The 17793-nt window shown below is 32.7% G+C and overlaps 1 protein-coding gene across 1 annotated transcript in view; it reads right to left on the reverse strand.

The window, feature by feature from the left end:
• Positions 1-17793, reverse strand: part of LOC145675696 (lachesin-like) — an 866246-nt gene that overhangs the window by 145628 nt on the left and 702825 nt on the right. Inside the window, exon 6 of the mRNA XM_081746303.1 lies at positions 5958-6086. Within this exon, the coding sequence (XP_081602429.1) occupies positions 5958-6086 (129 nt within the window). The remainder of the gene's footprint in view (positions 1-5957; positions 6087-17793) is intronic.

The raw sequence follows: 17793 nt of genomic DNA on the forward strand, positions 1-17793 counted from the left end.
TATTTTAAGCTCAAAAACAGTGGATACATTACAAGTATTACATTCTTGAGCAGATGAGGAGGAAACACTAGTGTTTCTTGGAGTCCCAAATCTCACATCCGGTACAGGACCAAATGTCGGAAATGAAATTCATAACGTCCTAAGATAGTGAGATCTACACATAAGTCAGAAAAAAAAATATTAAATGAGCTTTGACACTGCAGCCGTAAACGCAGGTTCAAATAATGGAACATGCAATTTGATTCAAAATAAAATAAAGACCTACTCTAAGTGGCATGACATCATCACATTCTAGAATTATTTTTAGTGTAATCTTTACGTAATGGTTTGGTCCTTTCAATTTACCTGAAGTTCAACTGTTCAAAAAGCTCAAAGGACCGTGAAACTCAATAGTCACAGGTAATCATACAGTACTGAATGTTTCACCTGAAGTAGAACACTTACAATTTTCTACTATCAAAGTATTGGTTCCTGCTCTAAAGTAAAAATCAAAACTTTATATAGAGATAATTATACGAAGTTGATTGAACTAAAATTGATAGTATTAGGAAATTCACTGAAAAGTGCCTGGAGCAATACATCATGTTCGTTGAATGGCTAAATTTCTATATACCTTCAAACTATGTTTCTCAACATCAGGGTTTTTGCCACCTTACAAATAAAGAAAAGGCACGTTTAGGAAGATATATCAAATTTGGGACATTACTGTATACAAAAAGCTTGCTAGATGTATTAGTCACTGCGAATGCAGCTATGAAGGATTTTCTCCTTTAGAAAGGTCATGGAAAATATCCTTTTTGATAAAGAGGTAATTATTAAAACGAAATATATTATAAAAACACTTCGCTTTAGCCCTGATTCGTTTATGTACCTTTTAAATCACTACATTATTATAATAAATATATCAACTTCAGATTAATATGTCATAACATTATACATACCAACTAACATCGATTTATTCCCTTTATTTACACAAACATATTCCATCTATATTCGTCCATTTCGTGTATAAGTCCATAATAATCTTTTCTCCATGACAACATGTCATGTCAATAACAGTGTTCTTTCTTTTAATTATATCTAAGCTATATGCTTAATTATTGCGCCTCTGATCAATGTTGATAATATAGGTACAGATTAATTATAATAGGGATATATCGCTGTAAATGTCGCCCAGAACGGGAATTCCGTAACAGTATTACAGTGAAGGAAAGAACCCTGTATATTTTCAAAACATTCACCTTTTGAATAGCCCTCGTACTAATTATTACTAAATCAACTCTCCTATTAATTATTATTATTACATCAATATAAGTAGTTTTCTCTTCTCTTCTTTCTCCATATATATATCAATTCATTTATAACAACATTTTTCTTTTATTACTAATCACATATCATAAAGCGTCGATTCATTAAAAAATATTATTTGTGGGTCTATTCAAAATTATAAGTAACTGATGACTTACACAGAGTTACTAGTTAATTGTTCCTCCTTTACATCGAGCGATAACATTCATATACAAACAACATTATTTACAATTAAGATTGCCATCATGTCACACGTCAACAACAAGATCAGAAGGTAATAATTACATTTAAAAGCTTCAATTTAAGTTCACTGTCATGGATTTCAAGTTAACACAATCAAATCTCTTTTGAACATGTAAAGTAAAATAAAGGTAAACATAACATTCAAAGTTAATACAAAGATAAGATAAATTAATTACATCATAACATGTTGCTCAAATATAAAGTCCAAATGAAGTATTCATAACACAACTCATAACATCTGAGAGAATAAATTAAGAATTGTTATCCAAGTTTAATTTAGTTAACAGCGGGTTTTAGTTTAAATTATGATTAATAAACGAGTCAATTAAAGTACATTGAACACCACAATCTTGGTTATTTTCTCTTGATCCATTTCCTGTTTCATTTATTACTTCGGTCCTATTCCGACAGTTCCTGCCATCTCGAGATCTCCAATTGCATCTGTTTTGAGTTACACCGGTATGCATGACATTGTTACTGTAATTGCGTCTTCCACGAAAGTTTCTCCCGTTTGTCCAACTGTTCCTCGGATTATTATAATTCGTTCCATTTCTACCGCTAGAATTGAATCTTCCATTGGCTCCAGTTCCAGTACGTATAACAGATCTCTCACTAATTCCAATGCCAGTATTGTCACGTGATCTCTCATCGCTGCGAAGATTTTCGGTATTTTCATTAGTTATATTCAAGTTTCTGACGGCAATCGGATTCGATGGATTACGATTACTCCCATTAGGATTCGGGAATTGATTCTCAAAGTTTTGAACTAAAATTATGAGATGATTGAAGTTTACGCATTGAGCTGACAACAGAATTTGTTGTAATTTATACGGCAATAAAATGCGTACGGAAGCGATTATTCTGGATTCGGGCTGAAACGGATTGACGAGTTTAAGTTCATTATATGCATTGATTGTAAAATCCGTAAGAGATTTATCGACCCGAGGTGAATAGTGTCGAGTTCGCACCATCGCATCACGGTTAGCTAACAAGAAATCATTTTCGTAATTAGCCAACAAGGCCCGTTTAAATTCTTCGTAGGATTTTATATGGTCGCGAATAGCCTTAAACCACAAGGAACAAGGAGGAAGTAACAGATGTGGTAACAACTTCATAAATTTAGATTGATCTACACCCATAATTTCACACTCTGCTTCAAATTTTTCTAAAAATGAGCTTGCGGTTTCGTCACACTTACCGCTGAATTTAGTCATGGCCTTAATTTCACTGACCTTAACATTTATTTTGCTATAGTTATGTTTTTGTTGGCGTTGATAATGGTCTGGAACCCTTTCGCACTTATTTATCTCCTTTCTCCTTTTGCGATCTGGACTTTGGAATCGCCTTCTGTGGTTTTCCACAACTAAACCATCATCAGTAGAACTCTTAGAAGAAGATATCCCGTCAGTTTCTATTAATGGAGTTCTCGGGCAGTGATGCAATGCTTCCTGTTGAAGATGCAATGTTTCCTGTTGATGATGCAATGTTTCCTGTTGATTGGGAGTACCCAAAGCCTCCTTATACATAGGATTATTGTAGTCACATTCCCTCTCTTGTAACGATCTGATTTCCTCTTGTATGTTGGATATCAGTATGCTATGTGAATTGACCTGGGCAGTAATATTCACTATCTGATTTTTTTGTTGGGCTGTCGTCGATTCCACGGCTTCAACGGCTTTCTTTATCGACTCTGTTTCTAGAGCTAGTTGATCCTGTCTATCTTGCCATTTGTTACTAAATTGTTGAAACCTAGTATCAACTTCTCGCGTCATATCATTTGTAATTTTGATGGTAACTTCATCAGCTAATACTTGCAAATTTTCTTTCAAATTGTGTTGCAAGCGGTCAAAATTCTCTTGCACACCTTGTACTTTATCTGCAAGAGATTTATGCTGCACTAGTATCTGTTCTAGCTTTTTATCTAGCTTTTCATCTAGCTTTTCATCGTACAATTTTTGTTGTTGATCAAATTTCTGTTCTAGCTTTTCATCTAGTAGTTGACTAAACATATCAATAAGATTAGAATAGGAATGTTCAGACACAGTTACGGCATTTCCAGATATGGTTTCATTTGAAATACTGGGTACTTCTTCAATCTCGGAATCCTGCATATTGCTAATTCTTTGGATTCTCTTCCCACTTCTCAAAGTAGTGAAACTCATAAAATACGTATACACATAAACTCAGTTCTTACTATTCTTCGGAACTAAATAGTATAGTATAGTCCCGTGTCTTCGGCACCAGATAAAACGAAATATATTATAAAAACACTTCGCTTTAGCCCTGATTCGTTTATGTACCTTTTAAATCACTACATTATTATAATAAATATATCAACTTCAGATTAATATGTCATAACATTATACATACCAACTAACATCGATTTATTCCCTTTATTTACACAAACATATTCCATCTATATTCGTCCATTTCGTGTATAAGTCCATAATAATCTTTTCTCCATGACAACATGTCATGTCAATAACAGTGTTCTTTCTTTTAATTATATCTAAGCTATATGCTTAATTATTGCGCCTCTGATCAATGTTGATAATATAGGTACAGATTAATTATAATAGGGATATATCGCTGTATTATAACAACAGCAAAAGCTCTCCAATCTAACTTGTGGTATCTCTCAAATAAGTTGGTTGGTATCTCAATGTTTTCTGACAAAGTATCGGAAGAAGGATACGTTAGTATTGATAGAAAAGATTACAGTTTTTCCATCACTTTGGATGGTAAGATGGAATTCTGATCTACTCAAGGATAACTGTGATCTCTTTTGCCAACTCTAGGACTTCAGAACTAATGTGCAAACAGAAGAGGGATCAATCATTTTTTACATTAATTAATCAGTGAATGGATTGTAAATCATAAGTGTATGAAATATTAAAAAAAAAAAAAAACTGTTACAAATATCTGAATTGTAAACGATACAGCTAAACGGCATTTCAAATTATTTCAAGATTTTAAGTTAATAACGAGTATTGAAGAAATGAAATAATCATTGATGTCAACAGAAATTTTTTTTCCAACCAAACCAACTAAGGAAGCTTTAGTAGAAAAGGTAAAAGTCATCTACTTCAAGCCATTGAATCTAAACATTTAACTTTATTTTCATTTTAGGTTTATAATTGATTGATCCACTTCTATACAACTTTTTTACATCTTAATGTTTGTATCAATACATATTTATTTAGCGTAAGCTGTTTGTGTTATTTCTTTAAAGCGCAATAACAGTGTAAATTTTGTTTGGTACAATTTTTGAAGTAGCTTTCATCACTAACTTCTAAGTGAGATACGGGAATGAATGTTTTTACAGAACACTTCTCTTACCAAATGGATTGAATATTGAGGATGTTTTGGTCTCTACTTTCAACTGGAACTTTTCCCATTACAACGTGAACAACCCTAAAGGACAGAGTAAATATATAAAGGAGCTTCGTAAATGTAACTCCTTAAAATTGTATTAAGATTTGATAGTTAATGAGGAGATCATTACAAACAGTTGAAAAATTATAAAGTTAACTATGTTGCAGAAATAAAATTTATTGAAATTGGTAGACTACTGACTTAGTAATTAACTAAAGTGTTTTGTGTTAATAAAGAATTAGATTGAACACACAGTCACACATTAACGAAGTAGTGATCCTCCGGTACATAGCATCATTAAACAGTGTTCTAATCAAGTTTATCTGAGCTCCTTCGTGGCTAAGCGCTTAGCGTACGCGTCTTTGGCGTTCGATTCCCGGCGGGAGCTCATGTGGTTCCACGTTAATCAGTAGGTCCACGTCTCATATAGCCTGGTTGCTGAACGGGACGTTAAACTCAAAATAAATCAATCAATAATCCAGTTTGTTGTATTATTTCTTGAACTACTGAGGAAAGTATTGACCAGTGCTGCCCGACTTCCGGGGTTCGATTTCCAGTGAAGGTACTCGGTTGAAAAAGTTTAAGAGCTTTCCAGCCAGGCCCTGCGTGAGATTTTCCTGTTTTCTCATTTATACCAGGCAAATGCCAAAATGGTATACAATTTACAGGTCCCAGGCCGCTTCCTTACTTCCACACTTCTTCAGATATTGTGCTCACCGAGAAGCATCATCCCTCATACGTGACGAGCTTAAGATAGCATCATCCCTCATACTGGACATAGATACCGATGATGCCCAGAAGCGTGTATAAATACGTATACATCCTTCTCTACTCGCTTAGTGACCCGCCTAGGAATGTTTGGGTAAATAAACTGGAACCTACTTTCGAGAAGAACAACACTCATACATAAACAACACTATTCTATTTAGATAGATTGAAAAACAAATAATTAATTGTCTAATATTTCTCCTTGAAAACAGAAATATGTATTTACAAACAAAGAATTAAATGAAATATTAATCTGTACTCACAGAGGACGTTCACTATAAATCTTTTGCTAACACTTGGTTGTACTCCGTTCTTTGCTATACACAAGTATGAACCCATGTCCGTTCGCATTACATTGTTCAGTTGCAATACTTCTCCGTCGTGTTCTTTTACTGCAAATATAATAAAAGGTAACATAATTAGTCAAAGATAAATAGAAAGCAATATTTTAATGACATATTCTATGGTGTTAATATCTGCAGAGACAAGACAAAGTAATTTTATTATACAGACTTAAAGAGTTGATCAGTTTTAGTACAGACAAAGCAGTATTACGCATGTCAACCAGGCAAAGTACCAACTTTATATTAAAACACTCCTTCTATACACAATATCACCCGTCCTGTGGAGGAAGGACTACATCATACCGAATTTTACAGCCTAATTTCTATAAAATCGTGTGGAAATTATACATATATGAGACTCCATAGACTTCTTTCACGCGTGCTCTTTCAGGATCTAATTCCTAACATGTGTGTTTCATGCGTATATGGAAATAAATAGTGATACCTTTAAGCAGTAGATTCCATCTCATATAGTGTCTATGCTGAAAATTGACGTTAAACTTGCATCAACAAAACCAACAAGTATGAACAAGATCTTTCCATAACTCAGCATGAGAAACAAATGTATATACAATTGCCTGTTATTTAGTCGTATTTCTTATGTGTCACAAATAGATAATGGTAATTGCTATAAATGACTTGTTAGATGTAAACTCCTTCAAGTTTCTAAGATCTGAAACGTTCTAGTAATGATTGTTATCAAATGTTCAGTTTTTAGAGACCAATATAAATAGAAATATTGGACACTAAAAGAGTACAAATTACAAGTTACTTTTTTATTCCGCTAAGACACATCTGATCTAAGACGCATAGATGATCAATTAAATTATTGAACTCGGGTAAAAGAAGTAACGTGGATTACGGAAAACTTATATTTATGAATGAAGTATGTATGCTGGTAGTCAGTATTACATGTATCGGATATGTGTTATAGATAGCATAGTTAAAAGCCATAGTTACCTGAGAATATGTTAATGATAGCCGCTCTAACTCTGTGTTGCAGAAACAAAATTCAAAAATTCGTCAGTGTTCAAGAGTATAGAAAAAAAATGAAATCTTTGAGTTTTACGTCCCACGGTTATGCCGGTTAGGCTAAAGGAGACGGTGATAATGAGTAATGAATGAAATGGTGGAATGAAGAAAGTGAGAGGAAACGGGAGAACCCCGAGAAAACCCACGCACACGGCGTTTGTCCACTACAAAGTTCATTTGGCGGGGGCTGGGATCGAATTCAAGAGTATAGAGTAAACGATGAGTGGACGAATATATTAACATTACAATCAAAGTAATTTCTTAAATTTGAGAAACCGTTTATCTGTGCACCGAGACAATATTTTCTTAGAATCGAAATTTGGCAATTCTCATTCATAAGGTAAGTAACAATATATTTTCTCGTTTCGCTTTATACAAGCTTATCTTATTTTCTCCATCTCTCATTAATGAGAGATTCAAACTTGTTTCTAAGAAACGATATTCTCAGTGCACAGATAAGAAACGGTTTCTCGTATTTAAGAAAGTATTTTCAACAGTGTATAAGGCTCACGGATGCGATCCAAATAAGTACTTGCATTTGGAATTAAGGCTTATGCTTCTACGAGGCGAATAAATCAAGTAGCAAATAATATTAGTAATAGAGTCTTCTCCTAGACTAACACACTCTTGTGAAGAATTGCAGGTTTAACAAAAATTAGGTCAAGTTACATAGATTACTGTACAATCTCTGTTTTCTCAAAATAGATAAATATTGAGGTATTTTACAAACTCTATAATACTTCATTATACCAGTAGTTTTTGATTGAGTAAATTACAACAACAGCAACAGTATTATCCAAGCTAGCATATGTCTTCAAGTGTCAGAGCAAACTTTATTTTTTATACTTCCTCTCACTGCGTCCGATTTCTCTTCATCTTTGACGTTAAACTGACCAATAATATCATGGTGTTGCATACAATATTATTGAAAATTTGATGAACGAAAATAAAGTAATGAAATTCCTCATTTCTCTCTTAGGGTTATCATTTCGAAATTTAGAGCCTAAGATGCAGATCAACATTTATTTATAACATAATTTCGGTGCTGTATATCTAACATTTTGAATATCAGGCAAACGAAAAAAAAATCATTCAAAACCCTCTCACTTCACAAAACCTCTTCATATCTCCAGCCATGCGTGTAAGTAGTACATTTATACAACAATTTCAAGGTTCTAGCCATAATGATTTTGGAGATCGGGATAACAGCTAAAAATGCCAAGTTTCTTACCCCTCTTAGGGGTTATATTTCGCAAAACACCGTGTGTTGATGAGTGAATTAGTGGAGTTACTTAGTTACGAATATTATCTTTGTTATGTGTCGATTCTTCACGAAACGAAATGTTGAATAATGTTGGTGGAAAGCCTTGTTGAACTCTGAGATGGTCTAGTGGTCGCAAAATGTGCCTATCGCAAGTTCGAACCCCGGTTAAAGCGCAGTCGTTATACATTGTTCTTTCAGCATTGTTTTCATTAACTTAATTCAAGTTGTCTCTTCTAGCCTAAAGACAGAATCGTGCAATGCTCGTAAAAACACAAGAACACGGTATGATGATTAATTTATCATCTCTTCTTATATTGTAACAGCTACTCCATGATTCACACAAAAGCAAATTATCAGTATGCTTCCTTCATTACTGTTGTGTTTAGAAAAGTGCTAATTTATAAGGAGGGGAAGTTCGCTAGCAAAATGTTTGTTTTTTGTATTTTTTCTTCAAAATGAATTGAGGGAGAAGGATGAAATTTAAATTATGCTGTGAGTAGTCATTGTCCATTATGACGTATATAAAATAAATACTGTGCTTATAATACTTACGACGTAATATTAAAATATTACTAAAATGAAGGAAAGTTGCGAAATTCTCTCCATGTGCTGCGAAATTTTGGAGGTAATGTATTTATCATTTTGTCGTTAGCTTAAGTGTACGAAATACCAAATTGTTGTCTAATAGGTCATAGAAGAAGGATTAAAAAAGCTAGAAATTACAATAGAAAACTGATTGTAATGATGCAATACAAAAGTGATTACAAAAATACAATAATAAAAGATGTTTAGATCTACATCCGTATTGTAGCTTAAAGAAACACTCACTTAACCAAAGTCTGAATCGGGAACAAGGTCTATACCATTTTAACACACTGTGTCCATTTTAAAACCAAACTTGGCAAATTAAGCATTGGCACCAATCCATCTTTTCACCTCTGGGATTCAAATAATACCTTTTACAGTTATCACAAGATGTTTATTTCATGTCATTTCTTTTTCTTTTTTTCTTTTCTTTTAGCTTTCCCTACTCTCTTCTTTATTCCACTAGTTCCTGAAACATTTGTTTGTAGCTGTCACCGAATAGAAGGTATAGAGCATAAACATTAATTAATTCCTTTCTATTCAGATTACTCTTCTTATTGAACTTCTGATTTTGTTTTAATAAAGAGAGTTAAACTGCGTCAGCTAGAAGTATTTAGGCTAATCGCACTATAGCGTCTACTACTATTTTGTCCATATATTTTGTGAACAAGTTTTGTATTAAAGGTTGCCTGTAAGAACTGAAATTTGCTAAATTATAAGTTGCGATCGCAAACTTACCAACAAATACATAATCGATAAAAAGAGTGAAAATAATGTTTAACTTTCCATAGCAAATCCTTTCACGACACTTTTACTGTTTAAATTACACTACAAAGGAAGAAATCTATTTGTTACCTGCCAAGAAAATGGCAATTTCCAACATAGTCTTTAAATTTATTACCTTTGTTAGTCTTCTGTGTAACCCTAACTGTGCATTCGAAACTATACTGCTTGTTTACTAATTCGCTCATCATATTGCAGAGTTGAATGGAAACAAAGCACATGCTATTTGATTTTTTTTAAAGCAACAAATATCTATTTCCAATCTATAATTTTTATGCGATTAGAAAACCCACAAGTATGGCAAAATTTCCAGCATTAACCTATCATTCATATAAAATGAATTTAAATAATATCATGTATTTAACACCCATGGATACCTGTTCAGTTTGAAAGAGACGATCGAAAGTGAATGAATAACTGTGGAAGAATAATTAAAATGCGAAAATGAGGAAACCTAAGAAAACCTGGATCTATCAAAAAGTATATGGTCTGGAATCAAACCAAGGACACCTCATACGTAATTTTCAGAAACACTCTACTTTCACTAATAATATATAGTTATGATATATATATATATATATATATATATATATATATATATATATATATAAAATCAGAAAAAATCTAGTTTTAGTAATAAAATAAATACAGTTTGAAGAACATTACTGAACGTCTTTCTTCTATTGAAACTGTATTTAGCACAACTTTTAAGTTATGTCTTCATGTAATTAAATAAACTTCATAAAATATTACAACTGAATAATGCGAACTATGTCTATCTCTACCTGACAACTACTAGTTTTTTGTTCCTTTTAAAACATTCAGTAACCGTTAGTTTTACTTGTTTCGAATCGAAGTTTTTTAGTTAGTTATAAAACATTAGCGTGAAAATATCGATCAAAACATGTTTTAGTTATTGTTTTGTGTACTCCCCCCATGTACCAAACGCTCTTTCTATGCCACCATACTGATATTAAAAGTTGGAAACACTTGAATGCAATATGTTTTGGTAGGTGTGGTAAGAACATGAAAACGCTCTAAACCATCATGTGTTGTGTATTGGTTGGGGAATCTCAATCGACTCCGTTCTCCCATCGTTTCCCTTCCGACAGTATTTTCTGTTCGTGACGTGGATTAATGAGTTTTAAGATTAATTTCTTAGTTGGATTCACTGGTCGTCTCGTGGCGCCTTCTCTTTCTCTTTCTCTTTCAGTCTAAATCTCTACGTACACACAAACACTCCTCTTTCACCGGACACAACAACTTTATTCCCGTAGAAAACACTCACTACCTGTTCCAGTGATTTCTTCTCCTTGTATTTTTTACTAATTCAGAAACCAGTTCCAGGAGCGGAACAGTGACGTATAAAGTGATTCATTTTGTAATTGTTTAGATTAAATAATAAATATAACAAATGCACATGCTTGTGGTTTTCAGCTCTTTTTTGTTTTATTAACTTTACTATTATTTATGCTGTAGTGAAAAGCTAATCTTTCAGTTTCCAACATTATTTATTCGCCTGCACTGTATCCAACTGTTATATTTACGTATGAAATTAAAGAATATTTTACTACAAAACATGTAAAAGATCATCAGATGTGTTTCAAAGATGGATAGCTTCTCTATGAAATTAATAAATGTGCTTTTAAAGCAAATCCGAATCCAGAAGAAATAATCAGAATTTGATATGCATGCAAAACATGACTCCACTGAAACGTTAAACAGTGTAAAATCTAACCTAATCGTAAAGGTAATCTAACTTAATGGAATAGTGTACGTAATATATACGAGATTTGGTCCTAAAATGTTGTGTTTTACTAAGTAAGAAAATGTATAAAACAGATAGAAGTATGGTATTAAAGGCATACTGTTGCTAAAAATTTTATAATACGGGCTGAGGGAAAGAGCGGAGAGGAAAACTTTCGGAAAACTGGGACAGTTTTGTTTAAAGTATCTGGTACACCGAAACTGCACTCTCTGGAACAATCCAAGTAGCAAACACATTAAGATTGTCATCTTTAAGAATGTTTGTCCTTTGTTTTACATTATGAAGCCCTGAAAACTTTTTGTTGTTTTTGTTGGTCAAACACCAGAATTTGATAATTCAAGAAGGACTCAGTAGTTTAACGGAAGAGTGCTTCTCTCCTCTGCTACTAAGGATTCCTGACTTGATCCCAGGTCTTTCGTGATTGTGGTGGGTACTATCGTGTTCGTTGACTTTTTCGGGGTCTTCCTATTTCAACCGGCATTCTCTTTTCACCAATGTTTTCATTATTATTCAAGCTTGTTATTCATCCGTCTTCTTTAGCATAAATTATATAATCGTGAATCAAAAAATTGATTTTATCCTTTTTTGTGCAAAAGTGAACTAGAGACGGTTTGGAAAAATGGTCAATGAGCCGCATAGGAGGAAAGGAGAAGATGAACAGATGGAAAGAGAGATTTGTCTTGAAGGACAAATACGTAGAAAAGAATTGAAGTTCAAACTAATTTTCTTGTATGTAACTTACTTTTCTGTAATAATGTGAAAATAGAGAGAACAATCCGAGTAGTCCTCACAATACTTTTTAACTCGTTCGGCGTGTTTCTTTCGATTATTTGCTACCATTTGTAACTAACGAACTCAATAGTTACGTGCTCTATTAGAACAGATCATGAAATCAGATTATGTCATATGAGTTTCTCTACTGTTAAATTCTAGTTTTAAGTTGTTTCTAATTATAATTCCATCGTCCTTTCGCTTTCTTCATTAGAGCAATGCATTCGCTCGTCTGTAGTAGAAACCAGACTTGACGTTTGCGTAAATTCCCAATGTGTGCATTCAATTCCTTGTTCTGTTGCATGTATACAATTTCTCAATATCGTAAATCATTATGCAGTAGATTTAGGAAAAGTTAGGATGAGTTCAAGATATCTTAACTCATACATCATAACCTTTTTTAGAGAAAGAGTGCAAAATACGGAAACGTTTCTTCACCAGAGGTGAATCTATCTTCGGAATATTTGAGCAGGTGAAATATTTTTAAAAAAATGTTTTCCACATGGTTTTCGTAAGTCTACAAACCATACACTGATTTTAGGAATGAAAGAATATTAACAGATAACAACGTTGAAATAATAGGGTTTTAAATACCCATAAGATAGCACTCAAAGGAAACTTCAATATAACTGGAAGATTTGTGCAAAGTGTATAATTAATTTCTTCTGTTAGAGTTACAAGTAAAAGATACTCTGTATGGGAACAAAAGTTTCTAATTTGTCAACTATTCTACTTTTACGTATGGACCAGTCTGAGAACCATGATCTTTATTTTTCATTTTAAAAAACAAATTTTGCATGCAAGTGACTTGATTTTCATTGGTGAGATTGACCCTCGTAGCTAGGGTTTTCTAACTCTCTAAAACATACTTTTGGATAAATTTTATATTAAAGAAAACTTAGATATTAAATTCTTGCAATTTTAGTTACCAAATTGAACTCTATTTAGTGTATTTTACTCACTTGTATGTCAAATGATAAGCTTCTTGCTAGTCCAACAAATATTTTCAATTGACTTTTTCACATTCTAAAAATTTCGAATTCAAGTCAATATTATTGCTCCATGGAAAGAATAAAGAAGTGAAAACACATACACTTACAAAGAATAGTTGCATGAAAATAAAGAAGGTTAACTATGAACATCAAACTGTAGGGCACAGTAGCAAGGAGGTGCTAGGGTGGGATAGTAGTCCCTGCGGCCTCCTTCAACTTTCAGTATGTGTTCAAAGGATAAGCACAAGGGTGCCGATTCTAAGAAACGCAGAGGGCTGGGCCTCTCAATTCTCATGTGGGCTCCGTGTATTTTTGTGAATATGTAAATTTTGATTTTATATGTATTATATATATTCTTTATGAATGAGCGTCCACAAAGTTACAGAGAAATCGGAGCCCTTGGATAACCAGTCAAGAATGTTAGATGTCAAGAATATACAGCTTTGTTACGATTCTATAAATTATGAATAAATAATGTTTTGAGGTATTTTTTATGTCTATCATTGTTCTCTTAATGTTCATTTCTGACCCTCTCTGAGAAAATAAGATGCCTACGGGCTTGGTGAGATTGGTCAAGTGTTGCAAGAGTTGTACTTCCATCTTGAATTGTAACTAATCCGGACCCACTTCCGTGGGGGTCCTCTTCTGTGTATCGGACTTATAGGGGATCTTATAGGATCAACTAGTGATGACAACATTTTCTGTTTATATTTAAAAGTCATCACGGATTTAAGTAAGTAAGTTTGATTTTTCTTTCTATCCTGTTTTTACAAATAAAAGTTTCTTTTGAAATAGCGCATTAGATTTTAAATAAAATTACAACAAAACATTATAAAATAAGCCACTGTTATATCATAGCTGAGTTACAAACGCACGTAAGGGGACGAATTAGATAGATAGTAGGTCTGCACTGATCAGTCAACCAATATTTTCAAATACCAAAATATCTATAGCAAAATATTACTGATCGATATTTATATATTACTCTATACATGATACATCAATATTTTTTATATTTCGACATTGTTTGATATACCATATTTCCTGTATTAAATTCTTCGGTATTTTTTTTAATATTTCCATATAGAATATGTTTTACTGTAAGATATTTTTCGAAACTTAAAATTTTGCGATGTTTGATATTTCCATATACCGATCAAGTTTCGATATTTTACCAATATCTATTTTCTACTTTCAAATCCGGTTGTGACACAGTCATAGAGTAGACAGTGAAGTAATAGATAATTGATATTTCCTACTAGTGATCGTACTTTAATGTCAATTAGCTCTTAAAAATATTGCTTGTAACACGCTGCATTGTAGTGTAATAACGATATTATTGTAAAACAAATTGAAAGTAATTCATTGTAATTTTCTTTCTGATTTACTGGATTGAAGTACAATAACTCTATTTACACAAGTCTGCCAATAATGTGTTTCAGTACTACTGGATTGCAATAAATAATTTTATTAATGTCACATGTTTGTTAGTGAATTGTCATAATTTTACAAAACTTGTCTAATAATGAAGATATTTTTCATTGTATTGTGAGTATATAATATCTTATTCTGAATATATATTAGGATCTTATGTTAACTACTTAAAAGGAAAGAAGAATTGACTCATGTGGTTCAGATCCCACTTTAAGCTGTAGGTGTACGTCTCATGTAGCGTCACTACTGAAAAGACATTGAACCTCAAACTATTATCATTAACAATAACGACATCACAAGATTTGACTACAATTCCTTATATCATATTATTTATGATATCAATAAAGAAGTTACGAGTTTGTTTAATGATTTTTGGTTGATTGCATTGGAATACAGCATCCTTTCAGCACCGAGGCAAACAGTATAAGATAGAATACTAACTATCGTAATGCGTTCACATTTTTCAAGACTCTCCCATCGGGAATCGAACTCAATGTGTCTGAAGCGCGCGCTAGTCACTAGACCATTGCAGACAACTTTTATCATTAATACAAAATATACACATAAGGAAGTAATCCTTATAAATTGAGAAAATATAGAGTTACTTTTGGTTCAGTAGTTACAATGACATTACAACTAGAGTAAACATTGAGATTGAATTTAGAACAAAAACTCCAATTACTTTAATGTATTGCTCTTTATTACCTATATTGTGTCTCTAAAAGAATAATGGTCTGGGCTATGGCTTTTCTTTTTATGTGACAAGAATTAACACAAGTTGGATAGTGAATGGATACAAAGAAAGAACAGTTTCAATTTAATTCACTCACATCCTTCTGGTCGGAGCAGTGATGGAATGTGTCCGTTCCAGTTATTTTTGGGAGAATACCCCAAGAACTTCCATCTGCGTCGTGAGATCAGAGTAATAGCTTTCTAAAGACTCCGCCGCAACATGGATTCTCCATCCACTTTAGCATTCTCCCATGCCAGGGGTCGCTCACTGCTTTTCTTTGCTGGGAGAGGCTGAATTCCTTCCACCTTCTGAAAACCCATTAGCGAAATATGCGCTATCTTTAAGATGAACTTAGCTTCAATTGCTCGAGGGATGAGGCAAGGAATTTCTAAAGCCAAAGTTTTCCCAAAATTCACCTCCTCCTTCCCGAAAGCCTAAACCACACAACACTAAAATCCTCAGTTCATAGAGAGAGGAAAGTGATTTTATTATTATTTTCTAAGAAAAAGAAAAGTATACATGGCCTGAATTGTCACTCGGATAGAGAATTTTGATTTACTCATAATAAAATTATGAAAAATATAGAAATTAATAATCGTATTTTGTAATAATCGTACTTGACAAAACTTATAGTAATTTTATATCGTAATTATATAGGCTTCTAATTGGTTATTTTTCCTTCATTGTTCTCTAGTGGCTTGCGCATACAACTTCGTTTAAAATACCGTTGGGTAGCTTTGCAATAGCTTAGGTTTGGTCTTAATCTGTGGGCCTAGGTCTCATATAACCTTGCTGCTGAAATACAAAACTACACTTGAACAAACAACAAAAACAACTTGTATTTCATCATTATATGAAATATCAAATATAAGAATGAAAGAATCTAATCTTGAGAGAAAAAACTGACGAAAACATAATTCTTATTAATTCTAATTTTTTAATAATTGATATGTCTTATCGAGTTAATAAATATTATTTTTGGTAATAATAATAATAATAATAATAATAATAATAATAATAATAATAATAATAATAATAATTGCCTCAACAGTAACTGTAGAAATAGTAGTAGTAAGTGTTGGAGGGGTAAAGGGAAGTAGAAGGAAGAGGAAAAGTACTTATTTTAATTTGGTGACTCGTAGTTAGTGCATAAATTCTCATCAGGAGAGTTTTGATTATTGCATATTTTAAATCACTGCAACTCTTAGTTTTAATATTGTGAAGAAATTTACAATAAAAATCAATTCGGGTTTGATTTATAAGTATTCGGTATTGAATGCTTATCTTAGGCAACCACCATTACAGTAGAGATTTACAGGGTAGTATAACATCAAGGGTATTTCACAAATTCTAAACTTGTTGAAGAACTGCTACAGCATTGGTATTATTTTTCTTAAAAAATAATTAAACTCTAAACTATAGTAATTAGAGAATTTATTTTTGGAAATATTTTATTCTATTTGGAATGAACATTCTTTAAGGAAGGGTACATATATGTGGTAAACAATCCACGTAAAAATCAAGTCAACAAATGAACCATTCCACGAATAAAGCTTTATGGCACAGTGTGGAATCTGCTAAGCTACCAGTGAAATCATAGCGTATGGAACAGAACTGACATACACAAACTAGCTACTCACATTGTAAGATACTGGTCAAGCATTGATAATGTCCATGCATAATATTTTGTTTTCTGTCTTGTAGCTCAGGAACGTACTACAGGTTATATCTATTTCTCTCGAGTTCACTGAAATGTGCTACACAACGTTATTTGGTGAGATGCTTCAATTAATGTATAAACACAAATGCAGAACTTGTCTATATGCTTAGAATACGCATCTTTTGCGCCAGAGAGTCAGGTTCAATTTCCGGTGGGAATACATGTAGTTGATATCCCACGTTAAACTGTAAGCCTGCGTATTACATAGCCTCTGTGCTGAACGGAACACTAAATTCCAAGCAATAAATTAAATGCACAGATATTCAAGATGTCATCAATAGTAATTCAACACCTAATGCACGGTTAAGTTGGTGTACGGCGTGAACCACAAAAAAAGTATTTTTAGACTAGAAAGAAGGAAGATAACAAACATAGTGTTCTTTTAATCCCACTGCTCTTTTCTAACCGTCTCTGTTTTCTATTCAATTATTGTGTTATATATTATAGTTTATTGCATGTAAGGCAATTGAGAAATGCAACTTAGTTATCACTGCTATTGTGCGAAAGGATATGGTCCAATTTTGACCTATAGAGTCTATATATATATATATAGTATATATTTCCATTTTAGAATGCTTTTGAAATCCTTTTAATAACTTAAATATGTGAATTATGGTTCTATAACTAAAATACTTGAGTTAATACTGCAATTTTGAGTTGCCCTACGAAGTGT

Source organism: Thermobia domestica, chromosome 2 (assembly GCF_964235325.1).
Source record: "Thermobia domestica chromosome 2, izTheDome1.hap1.1, whole genome shotgun sequence".
In the NCBI taxonomy this organism is placed as follows: Eukaryota; Metazoa; Arthropoda; class Insecta; order Zygentoma; family Lepismatidae; genus Thermobia; species Thermobia domestica.